Genomic DNA, 12467 nt, shown 5'->3' with positions numbered 1-12467 from the left:
TGTTTGCGTGGGTTCCCTCCAGGTGCTTCGGTTTCCCCCACAAGTGCAAAAACATGCGCTATGGGTGAATTGGGTAGGCTAAGTTGTCCATAGTGTATATGTGTAAATGAGTGTGTATGGATGTTTCCTAGTGATGGGTTGCAGCTAGAAGGGCATCCGCTGCGAAAAACATATGCTGGATAAGTTGGCGGTTCATTCTTCTGTGGCGACCCCAGATTAATAAAGGGACTAAGCCGAAAAAGAAAATGAATGAATGAACTTCTTGAGCTGATGATAACAACATGCGCGTGATTATTAAAGTGCTTCTGACATCCAATCCTTTCAGAAACGGACAAACGCGACAGTAAAGCACAAAAAAAACAAAGGAGAAGCTGGAAAAAACAAAGGAGAAAAACTTTTTCGACTAAGCCGAAAAAAAAAAAATGAATGAAGTCTGACTCATATACAACATTTAATAGAATTTTTTAATTTCAGCTCATCTATAAAACAAAAAAATAGTTCAATTCGAAAAAACAATCTTTTCAGATAGAATGGTGGGCCAAATCAAAGGTTACCATATTTGGCTCGCGAGCCTTTGTTTGGGCATCTCTGATATAAAGCAATAAATGCACAATGGTCTAAATAATTTTCCATCATCATCATTTAGCATAACATATCTATATAAACACAACCTGCACTTATTAAAATATACAATATATATAATATAGTATACAATATTGTTAATGGTATGGTAGTGGCAAATATAAAAAAAAATTCTATGCTCACTAAAAAAAAAAAAAAAAAAGAGAGAGAAAAAAATTACCTCCCATTCATCTGGCTCTAGAAATTCCTTCTTGTTCGTGGCAGTAATAAATTCCTCAAGTGAAACAAGCCTGTCTTTGTTAGTGTCAACCTATGAACAGACAGACAGTACAGAAGAAATGAATACAAGTGAAGCATCACTGAAACAATATAATCAACACATGCTATGATGCTTCCACCTCATTCATCACATGCTCTCTCATCCTCAGTCTCTCCTCCTCCATCTCCACCATATCATCCTCTTCTTGTGCGGGGTCATAGATCTTCTCCAGCTGGACACGGTGGAGACAAACAACAGATTTAGCACCAACTCATCCTCCAAGTATGCTATTATGATGAATGGAAGGGTTATTAAGGGGAACCTCTTTGGTAAACAGTGCTTCCAGCTCTTGCTCATCGAAATATCCATCACCATTAGTGTCTGTGAAAGCAGACAGATGTCACAATAATGTTGCGCTGTCATATAATCTACTGTGTATAGAATGGAGAAAAAGAGAAAGATATAGGGTCAGTTATATCACCGTGCAAGTTGAAGAATGTCTTTGGATCGAAATCATTGGGATCCAAACCATCGGCTTCCTCCCAGACCTCCTTCAGCTGGTCTTGACTGCCCTGTTAGCCCATATACAGACCCAATTGTCAAAAATGAAGGTTTAGATTTGATGATAAAAATGTATTTAATTAAAATATCCAGCATTTAAAAGTTGTTTGATGCAACAGAAGTAGCGACAGATCTGTTCATTAAGTGATTTTTTTCTGAACGAAACATTATTATAATGACAAATGGAAGGCGAGTCTTGGTCCTGGTTACTGATTGGATGAAAATATTCAAATGAAAATTTCAAATTGACAACATATGCTGTCCTAAAGGGATGCACCAATCGTATTCTGGCCAATAATATATAACCAGTATACACTCGCTGGCCACTTTATTATGTACACCTTACTAGTTCCGGGTTGGACCCCTTTTTGTCTTCAGAACTGCCTTAATTCTTCATGGCATAGATTCAACAATGTACTGGAAATCCATGATGTGAATCTCCCGTTCCACCACATCCCAAAGGTGCTCTATTGGATTGAGATCTGATCATTGTGGAGGCCATTTGAGTACAGTGAACTCATTATCATGTTCAAGAAACCAGTCTGAGACAATGACTGTAAAAAATATGGACGACGCGACAGCCCTTTTTCCCATTGAACGCCTTGAGGGCAAAACGCCTGCTTGACGGGCACAAACTGTCGCAAAAGACTGCTGAAATTGGAGCCAGACATGCGCAGAAGGATTGTCTGATGGAGCCAGAGGAGGAGCCGCGAAAATGAGCAGAGTCGAGCTTCCAATCAAACGCTTTATGTAAAATCAACTACGCCCCCCGAACTTCTCAGCATGCGTTTGCTGTCATATCAACACAAATGGATGTAATAACGTTAACAAATATGAGGGTTTTATATATTCAATCGCGCCAGCTCCAGGCCGCAGCGCACAACTTACTCGCGGCGTCGCGGGCTGATTCCGGCTCGCATGCGGCAGCGCCGGCTCGCTCGGCCGCCGCATCTGGCTCGATTGACTCGGACTGGAATCGGGCAGTGAGTCCAGGCATCCGGAGTAGGTCCAGCAGAGGTAACATTAGTCAGTCTGAGCTCTAAGAGATAAGTCTCCGGCAGGCGAGAATCTAGCCGGAACTGTGTTTTGCTATCTGGGTGGCTAGGCGTGTATCAGCAAACTAATAAAGCCCGAAAAAAGCCCTGAACTTAGCGAATAAACAGTGTTCCACCAGGATCATGTATGTCAGAAACTATAGTTTACTGCTGAACTCATTTTGTCATGGTAAAATAACACAGAAATCGAATAATAACACTTCAGTCTCCTGCCGAAGCTCAGACGCCGCGCTTTGAGAAACTGTCAATCACGATGACACGCCCAGCATTAAATTACTGCTAAAAACAAACTGTTTACAAAAATGAAGATCTGCACCTATTTCAGCACAATAACCAGTGCCTTAATCAACCAGAACTATCTTTCGGGACATTTTATTGCAAGTGTAATAATTTTTTTTATTTGGGCTCAAGTCTCCTTCATTAACACGGAGGAGGCGGGCTTTATGACTTGTACTGCAGCCAGCCCCCAGGGGGCGATCTAACGGCCGAAACCTTCACTCAAACGTGGGCTTGCGGCACACTTGGTCTGAGATGATCACGCTTTATGGCATGGTGTGTTATCCTGCTGGAAGTAGCCATCAGAAGATGGATAAACTGTGGTCATAAAGAGATGGACATGGTCAGCATCAATACTCAGGTAGGCTGTGGCATCGACGCAATGCTCAAATGGTACTAATGGGCCCAAAGAGTGCTTAGAAAATATGCCCCACACAATTACAACACCACCACCAGCATGAATCGTTGATACCGTTGATGATTTCATGTTGTTCACGCCAAATTCTGACCCTACCATATGAATGTCGCAGCAGAAATCAAGACTCATCAGACCAGGCAATGTTTTTACAATCTTCTATTGTCTAATTTTAGTGAGGCTGTGTGAATTGTAGCCTCAATTTCCTGTTCTTATCTGACCAGGACACAGCTGGACAGGTGTACCTAATAAAGTGGCCAGTGAATGTATAGAATACAAATCTTCATATATAAATATTTTTGCCCGATTACAAGAACAAAATGCAAACAAATATTTAAGGTCCCTAATGAAACTGCTTAAAAAATTATATATATATATATATATATATATATATATATATATATATATATATATATATATATGAATGATAGAATTCAGACAATTAAGCAATATCTGTGATCTAAAACGTTGGAAGATAATTCACCACTTGTTTCTTCAAGATTTTTCTATTTTTTATTCTTTTATTTATTTATTTTTTTCAAATAACATAAGATCTGTGGAATACAAAATGTAATACCTGGAAAGCATTTTAAAACCCCGATATTAGTAATGTTTTTTTTAGATTTTTGAAAACTTTAATAGCTTAAAAATAATTTCTAATAAGTAGGTAGATAAAAATTGTGTGCAAAACAGACTTATTTTACAAAAAAATAACCAATTAAAAAAAAAAAATTATTTTATTAACCAAAACATGTATTTGAAAACTGAAACTGAAAGTGTAAAATCCTGAGTCAGCCAAAAGCAAATCAAGTCAGACTAGAGTAGCTTTCCTAAATGATTCCTATAACCCTAGGCTAAATGTGTTGTCTACGCTCATTGGCTCGACATGTTTATGAACAGTCAATTAATGATGCAATCAAGTTTTCCCTCAGATAAACTTCTGGCCTTTTCCTGCACTGATGAGTGTTAAATCAACAGCCAATAAGTGTGCAACCTAACAATGCAATCAGCGCAACAACTTCAAATCCATTCTGGGAAATATAATTTTTTTTGTCTTGTTTTATTATCAAATCATTATGAGGGATCATTTCAGAATGCAGGTTCCTGAACAAGTCATTGATAAATCAAATGAATCTTGCATGTGTCTGCGTTTGGAGCGTCTTGATTATCAGTAAGCCTGACATTAGAGATCTTACAGTGTGACATGAGGAATATGCTTATACAGTCTGACAAGTTACAACCATAATGGATTATTTAATAAAAAAATGAAACGTGAGCCTGTCTTAAATGTTTCCTAAATGGTTTTGACGTCACAACTGAACCACTTTATATCACAAACGGGCTTATTTGATGATTGCAATAGTACACAACAGGTAAGTGTTTAGCTTACAGGATGATTGAGTTTGGGATGGTCTGCATGTTTCTTCTTCATCTCTTCATAATGTTCCTCTTCTTTTTTGCGCTCTTCCTCGTTCATTGTTTTAAGATGTTCCCTCCGTTCATGTTCCTTCATCATCTCGTACCTTTTGAACTCTTCATGTCTTTCCTTGTCAAAGTTCTCTAGGTCATTGGTGGCCTTAATTGAACAAAATAAAGAAATTAAACAGAGGAAAAAGTCTAAAAATGTTTACATGGAAGACCGACAGCCAACAGCACATTCAAAATAAACTCGTAACTACTGTATGTTTGCTTTAAGCAAAAATGAAAGGTTAGACTAGCCTTTGCTGATGACCGTAATATGCGGAAATCAAACACAAAAGTACTAAAGTAAAAATCGATATTATTTCTATAGCACTTTTGCAATGCAGGCAAAAAAAATGGAATTTAAACAATAAAATAAAATAAATATGCTATGATACAGCAAAAGCATAATACCTACTGTATATTTGTTGTCAAAATACACAAGAAATTATGCTTAATAAAATACCCTTTGTAATAGAGAGAAAAAAAAACTTATATTAGGGGTGTCAAACTCAGTTCCTGGAGGGCCGCAGACCTGCATGTTTTAGTTCCAACGCTACTTTAACACACTTGTAGGTTTCAAACAAGCCTGAAGGACTTAAGGTGCTTTCACACCTGCCTTATTTAGTTTGATTGAATCGCACTAGAGTTCGTTTCCCCTTTTGGTATGGTTTGTTTGGGCAGGTGAGAATGCAGCAATCATACTCGAGTGCGCACCAAAAGCGGACCAAATAAGCGTACCGAGACCTGCTTGAAGAGGTGGTCTCCTTACGCTTTCAAACGAACCCTGGAGCGGTTCGTTTGTGGCGAGAATATGATCCGTACTAAAACAGGTCCAACCGCAAAAAGTACTGCGCCTTTTGGACTAATACAGCTGCCATAGGCCGATGCACTGTGCATTATGGGATATGGAGGAAAAATATTAGTTGACATCGCTTTACCAACAGAGAGAGAGAGAGAGAGAGAGGGGGGGGGGACATTACCTGATGGATTGTTGGTAATATTTCCGCAAGAGGACCATGTTGCAGTTTAGCTAAATTAATTCACGCCTCCTCCTGAAGTGACGAGCGATGCATTAAATACTGTTTTCCAGCCGCGGCTGGGCTTCATTTTCGTAATGTATAGTTTGTCTAAAGCAGGGATAAAATCAGCCAGCGCAGTTGTCCCTCTAGAGTAAAAGGTTTTGTTTACCTGCGGGAGTTCACTGGCATTTTCCCGCACGTGAATTCTGACCAATCAATAAGCAGTTTAGGACATATGTTCAACAACATCTGGCCAATGAGAGATGTGGATTTTATCAGATGACTGCATTTTGGTTCGTTTTAACTGGTTCGGACCAAAGCCAGCAGTGTGGTGTGAAAACAACCCAAAGACTGCAGAAGAACAATGTATCATTTATTGCGCTTGGTCCGGACCAAATGAAGCGAACTACAGATGTGAAAGCACCCTTAGTTTGATCAGGTGTCTTTAACTAGGGTTAAAGCTATACTGTGCAGAGCTGCGGCCTCCAGGAACTGAGTTTGACACTCCTGATGTAAGGTTTTGTTTTCTCTCCATTACAAAGGGCATTTTATTAAGCATCATTTCTTGTGTATTTTGACAACAGATATACAGTAGGTATTCTGTTTTTTGCTCTATCATAGCTTATATATTTTACCTTGGTGTTTAAATTCCACTTTTTTGTCTGCATTCATATTTTACACTTGGATTGCAGTGTGCATTGCTTTGAATAAAACTTTAGAAGCACTTTAGACTCTGCTTTTAATAAACACTTCATAAGAATACATATGATGCATTCTTCTAAAGTCTTAGTTCACTCAAAAATAAAAATCTGTTATTAATTACTTAGTCTTGTGTAGGGTTGGGTATCGTTTGGGGTTATTTCGATACTGGTGCTAAATCAATACTTTTAGAAGTAAACATACTCACTGAAAGTGCCAGATGATGTCACAAGCTGTCAAAGACAGTCCATTCCTCACCTTTAAGTTGATTTCATGAGCCCTAAAATTTCATAAGTTTGACCTGTTTCCCCGCTTACACGCAAATTTTGTAAAGCATTTGCTGCATGTTGGTGGGTCAGAATCTTTGCTTGTACAATATAGCCATACTTTAGAATGCTTGTGCGCCATACTGTACGTTTTGCCTTCTATAAGCAACAAGAACAAACGCCTGACGGTGTCCTTATAACTTAAAGCTGACTTGAATTAAATATCTTGAAGGTCAAATAGCATGTGCTTACCATCATGTGTTTGCACATGATCATGTTGTTTCCATGCTTTCTAAATGATTCTACTTATGTATGCTATTTTGGCGAGGGTTGTTTTTGTCTTGGGCAACACATACTAAATGTATTGCATACGCTCTGTCTGAATGTTCTCATTTAGGCGCATGACCTGCTGTGCTTCAATTGTGAGGCCCTCAATTATAAGGCCCTGCATGCCTGTGTGTTTTCCTCTGCATCACTTGAATGTATTTCTATATGTTTTAACAGTGTATTTTAATAGCAATCTAAATTTTAATAGTGGCAGATTACATAGTCATTACATAATAAAAGTTCCTCCATTTGCATCAGAAATTCTCCTATAGTTGGTGTGTCAGAATCCTTGCAATATAGCCATACTTTATAATGCTTACGCGCCATCATAGATATATACACTAGATATCGCATAGGGACCCTGAGCATGCGTCAATAGCGCCGCCACATTGGTACAGTGCTCCCAGGACAAATGTCATTCAACCGCACTAGTCAAGACAGTGTTTTTATGTAAAGATGCTGGACTTTAGCACTGTCTACGGGTGTAGTAACGAGCAAACAATGAAAACAAAGCACAAAGGCAGAACATTTCATAGGTAATATTAAGTTCTTCTAATATTAAGTTTTTCTGTTTTTGTATGTTCTGAACTTTTGTGCTAATTAGGTAACGTTATTGATGATAACAGTCACTTACTGCATTCACCATAAGGCAAAGTAGCTCCAACACGCACTAAACATTCGGCTTGTGCTAGTTTTGTTGAATAAAATCAGCAAACAATGCAAAAGAAATATGACAACGAGATGCTGCGCTGCCAGAAACTTGTCATTCATAAGGGAGATTCATTCAAAAATGAATCGCTCCCTCTGTCAGTATGAGAAATGAAAGCAGGAGAGGAGCTGTGTTTCAGGACATGATTAGATCAAATTTAACAGGGAGGGTGAATAGTACATTTCTGTACACACAAACACAAGCTTTTTGTCAGGAATGCCCGTGCGGTCACTGATACACCAATGTAGAAAAGTGATGTAAAATTATAATTTCCGTAATTAGAAAAAAAAACATTACATTACATACTAACATCCAGGAAAACTCCTGATCATAGATATATGTGTATATGTGTATATCTCTGGCTTTGGATGGCCACAGTCCTCCACTATACCTTGGTCCCGCATTCATTTCAAAGGAGCGCTACCCTGTACCAAGATGGCGGCGCTATTGAAGCATTCCATCCAATAGGCAACAATAGGCCAGGCGACATCTAATGTATATTTTTTTATGATGCGCCATACTGTGCGTTTTGCCATCTATAAGCAACAAGAACAAACGGCTGACGGTGTCAGTATAACTCAAAGCTGATTAGAATTAAATATTTAGAGATGGTGTGACACAACTCATACTTATGTGTGCCTTTGATGCACCCCTTGATGCTTCTCATGTTCTTGTCGCAGCACAAGTGGCACCGGAATTAGGCACTAAAGTTTCAAAGGAACCGGTGTCATAATGGCATGTGGGTTTCGGTATTCAACCCTAGTCTTGTATCGCTCCATTCCCCTGAGATCTTCATTCATCTTTTTAACACGTATACAACACATAATAATTAAGATATTTGGATGAAATCAAAGAGCTCTCTCATCCTCCATAGACAGCAATGGTCCCAAGATGAGAAGACATTGGTGAACAAATGGGTTTTTACAATTTTTTTGGGTGCACAATGTAACCTATGGTTACAATTAAACCACTGAAGTCACATGGAATGTGTTGACAATGTCTTTTTTTCTGGCATTAATAAATGTCTTTTTGACATGAATATATACATTAACTAATACAACCTACAGTAATTGTAATATCTAATAATTGCCTGTAAATCACCTAATTTGAACTGCATACTCCCTGTTGAAAATATGTTACAACCATGAGTGTAAATTGAAGCCCACATAAATCAGCTTCACCGCTCACCGATTTAATGAGGCGATCCAAATCTTCCACCTCAAATGTGTGTGGATTCATGTGATTCAGATGCTCAAACTGTTTCAGAAGTGCTTGGTGGTCCACGGTCATACCTGAAAGAAAATTAAACATCTCATTAGTCGTATACATTTGTCTTTACAGGGTTTTAATGCAAACTGATATGAAGAGTTTAAAGAATAACAGTCCAGATACCGCTAAAGACAAAAAATATGATCCAGCTAGCAAAAATAAACAAACTTTAACCCACTTTTAGACATAATAGGGTCACACTTTATTTTAATGGTCCGTTTGTTGAATTTAATCTACATGCCTACTTATTCTCATTAGATTATAAGTAGACTGTTAGGTTTGGGTTAGGGTTAGTGTAAGTTGACATGTTTGTTATAGTCAGTTAAATGTCTGTCGAAGGAGCAGTATTGACAGATATTAAGCAGACAGTCTACTAATACTCAAATGGACCATCAAAATGAAGTGTTACCTATAATAGTTATAATAACAAATTTATTTTTGTTTTTGCTATGATGAGAGAACATATTTTTGACTAATCGTTAAGCAAGATACTAGTATTCAGATTAAAGTGCAATTTAACTACTGTAGGTTAATAAGGTTAACTAGGCAGATTATGCTAATTTGGTAAGTCAATGAAAAACAGTGATTTGTTCAGTCACCAATATTAATAAAAAAAACCCTTAAGGGGACTAACAAAATTTTAAAATTCAATCATCCTAAATAAAATAAAACTTTCTACAGAATAAAAATATAATGGAAGTTACTGTGAAACATGTTCTTGCTCTGTTAAACATCAAATTTGTCAACAAAAAAAATCACAAAAGAGCTAATTTGTCCTTAACTCTAAATTATTCTGTAAATATAAAGGCAAAAACAATACAACGAAGGACATTTCACAATAAGCTCTGTTGAGTCATGAAACAAACTCAATTTTGCTGTTATGCTTGTATTACCTTTTTCTCCATTTAGGTCTTGTTTGGCTTTGATTAAGGTCCGCAGTCTGTTCACTTCTTGCCTCTTCAGCTCATCAAGTTTCGTTCGCACATTATGGCTGACAAAGTCCAACTCTTTCGCCAGCTTTCCTTGCTGTTTTCCCAAAACGAGGAGTGAGACATAAGCAAAAGGGTGTTTAGTCTACTTTAGCCTCTGCAAAGTCAAGTTGGGAAATGAGATGCTGAAATACCTTGATATCTTCCATGTCGGTGTTATGAAGTTTCTCTCTGAAATGCGGGTCCTTTTCCAGGAAATCGATAACCTCTCTGAGATATCGATCATAGTGCAAGCCGGTGTCCTGAAGGTCAAATTAGATTTACTGAAGTGAGAAAAGATGCAAGGGAAACAGAATCTTTTCAAATGCACAGACATGATAATTAACATTTGCGAGGGATTTAAGCAAACTGAGTCACTTAGATTGTGTTATTGCTTATTATTGTAGTTAATGCATGCTTACTAAACCTGTCTGGAGTTTTTAAACTGTCACACCCATCCAAACACTAGACTAACATTACTATAATGACTCATTTTACATGATCATGTTGGTTTGTTGTATTTTTCAAATGACATTTATTAAATCATTCATTCATTCATTTATTCATTAATTCATTTTCTTTTCAGTTTAATCCCTTTATTATTCCGGGTCGTCACAATGGAATGAACCGCCAACTTATCCAGCACATGTTTCCATTTCTGGAAAACATCAATACACACTCGTTCACACTCTATTCTACGTACAATTTAGCTTACCCAATTTAGCTTACCCAATTCACCTGTACCGCATGTCTTTGGACTGTGGGGGGGAAACCAGAGCACCCGGAGGGGAGAACATGCAAACTCCACACAGAAATGCCAACTGACCCAGCTAAGGCTCGAACCAGCAACCTGAGCCCCCGCGTCACCCTCATTAATTCATAAAAGTACTTACTGCATTTTCAGGTGGTTCCTGTGCCTCTGCTGGAGGGCTCACTTTGGTTTTATCCACAGCAACTGGCAGTGCATCCAAACAAGCCCACAGAGCCAGAATCAAGCAACAGTGTGACGGTCTCCACATCTGTGAACAAGTACAAGAACATCAGTACTGGAACTTTTCATTTGTTTTGAAAACTGATATTAATTATTTATTATATATGGCAAATTATGAAAGACTAAATAAATGCAGTTTATTTTAACAAATTATTGTATTAGTTATGAATTATTGTATTGTTGTATTGTATTGTATTAGATCTATTAGATGCAAGTAATCATTATTAAAAAATTGCTACAATTATTCAGATTTATATGAATTATACACACACACACACACACACACACACACACACATATACACACACATATATACACACACATACATATATATATATATATATATATATATATATATATATATATATATATATATATATATATATATATATATATATATGTGTGTGTGTGTGTGCGTGTGTTTGTGTAAAGATTTTTTTTAAAAATTATTATTATTGAATTAATATATAATTCATTCATTTTCTTTTCGGCTTAGTCCCTTTATTAATCTGGCGTTGCCGCAGCAGAATGAACCGCCAACTTATCTAGCATATGTTTTACACAGTGGATGCCCTTCCAGCTACAACCCATCACTGGGAAACATCCATACACACTCATTCACACACATACACTACAGACAATTTTAGCGTACCCAATTCACCTGTACCACAGGTTTTCGGACTGGTGGGGGAAACCGGAGCACCCAGAAGAAACCCACACAAACGAGGGGAGAACATGCAAACTCCACAGTTTCATTACGCTGTGGCGACCCCAGATTAATAAAGGGACTAAGCCGAAAAGAAAATTAATGAATGAATAAATTTTAACATTACTATCTAGAAATATAGTAATAGGTTTAATAAATAAGTAGCATATTAGTATATATACTAGTATGTTATGTACTAAAGATTTGTATATTAGCTCATAAGAGATAAAAAGATCCATCATTTACAATAACTGTGACAATTAATTACTGGCTGACACTGAATTACTAACTGGCATTATTATCAACATTACTATTAATAATTTGCTATTACAGTTGTTATTATTTATTAAAATTAGTGTTATTCATTTTGTATTAAATTATGTTGAATATATCACTTACTCTACAAAAATATGACATTTAGATTTTTGTGTTTGTGTATGCATATATTTTATATAATATAAGTAATACAGGCCGACACGGTGGCTCAGTGGTTAGCACGGTCACCTCACAGCAAGAAGGTTGCTGGTTTGAGTTCCGGCTGGGTCAGTTGGCATTTCTTTGTGTAGTTTGCATGTTCTCCCCGTGTTTGCGTGGGTTTCCTCTGGGTCCACCAGTTTCCCCCACAGTCCAAAGACATGCGGTATAGGTGAACTGAATAAACTAAATTTGCCGCAGAGTGTGTGAATGTGTGTATGGATGTTTCCCAGTACTGGGTTACAGCTGGAAGGGTCTCCGCTGATGAATAAAGGGATTAAGTCTTAGAAAAATTAATGAATGAATAAGTTATATAATTATGTACAATATATAATTGAATGAAATTTTATTATTATTTTAAATACCATATTGCATTTACTTACATTTGAATTTCTACAACTACACGGTAACATTACCAGCACGTGTA

The 12467-nt window shown here is 37.3% G+C and overlaps 1 protein-coding gene across 6 annotated transcripts in view; it reads right to left on the bottom strand.

Annotated features, from left to right (window-relative positions):
- Positions 1–12467, bottom strand: part of nucb2b (nucleobindin 2b) — a 32128-nt gene that overhangs the window by 5956 nt on the left and 13705 nt on the right. For 2 of the 6 annotated variants that reach the window (XM_073928897.1, XM_073928896.1), the window contains exons 2-10: positions 10763–10915; positions 10025–10132; positions 9795–9927; positions 8821–8924; positions 4539–4724; positions 1323–1413; positions 1164–1222; positions 981–1073; positions 803–892 (exon numbers count right to left, since the gene is read on the bottom strand). In XM_073928897.1, the coding sequence (XP_073784998.1) occupies positions 803–892; positions 981–1073; positions 1164–1222; positions 1323–1413; positions 4539–4724; positions 8821–8924; positions 9795–9927; positions 10025–10132; positions 10763–10888 (990 nt within the window). In that variant the 5' untranslated portion in view covers positions 10889–10915. 6 annotated transcript variants of the gene reach the window in all.

Source organism: Danio rerio, chromosome 18 (assembly GCF_049306965.1).
Source record: "Danio rerio strain Tuebingen ecotype United States chromosome 18, GRCz12tu, whole genome shotgun sequence".
In the NCBI taxonomy this organism is placed as follows: Eukaryota; Metazoa; Chordata; class Actinopteri; order Cypriniformes; family Danionidae; genus Danio; species Danio rerio.
The sequence above is the reverse complement of the archived record's forward strand: the minus strand, read 5'-3'. Positions and strand labels throughout refer to the sequence as shown.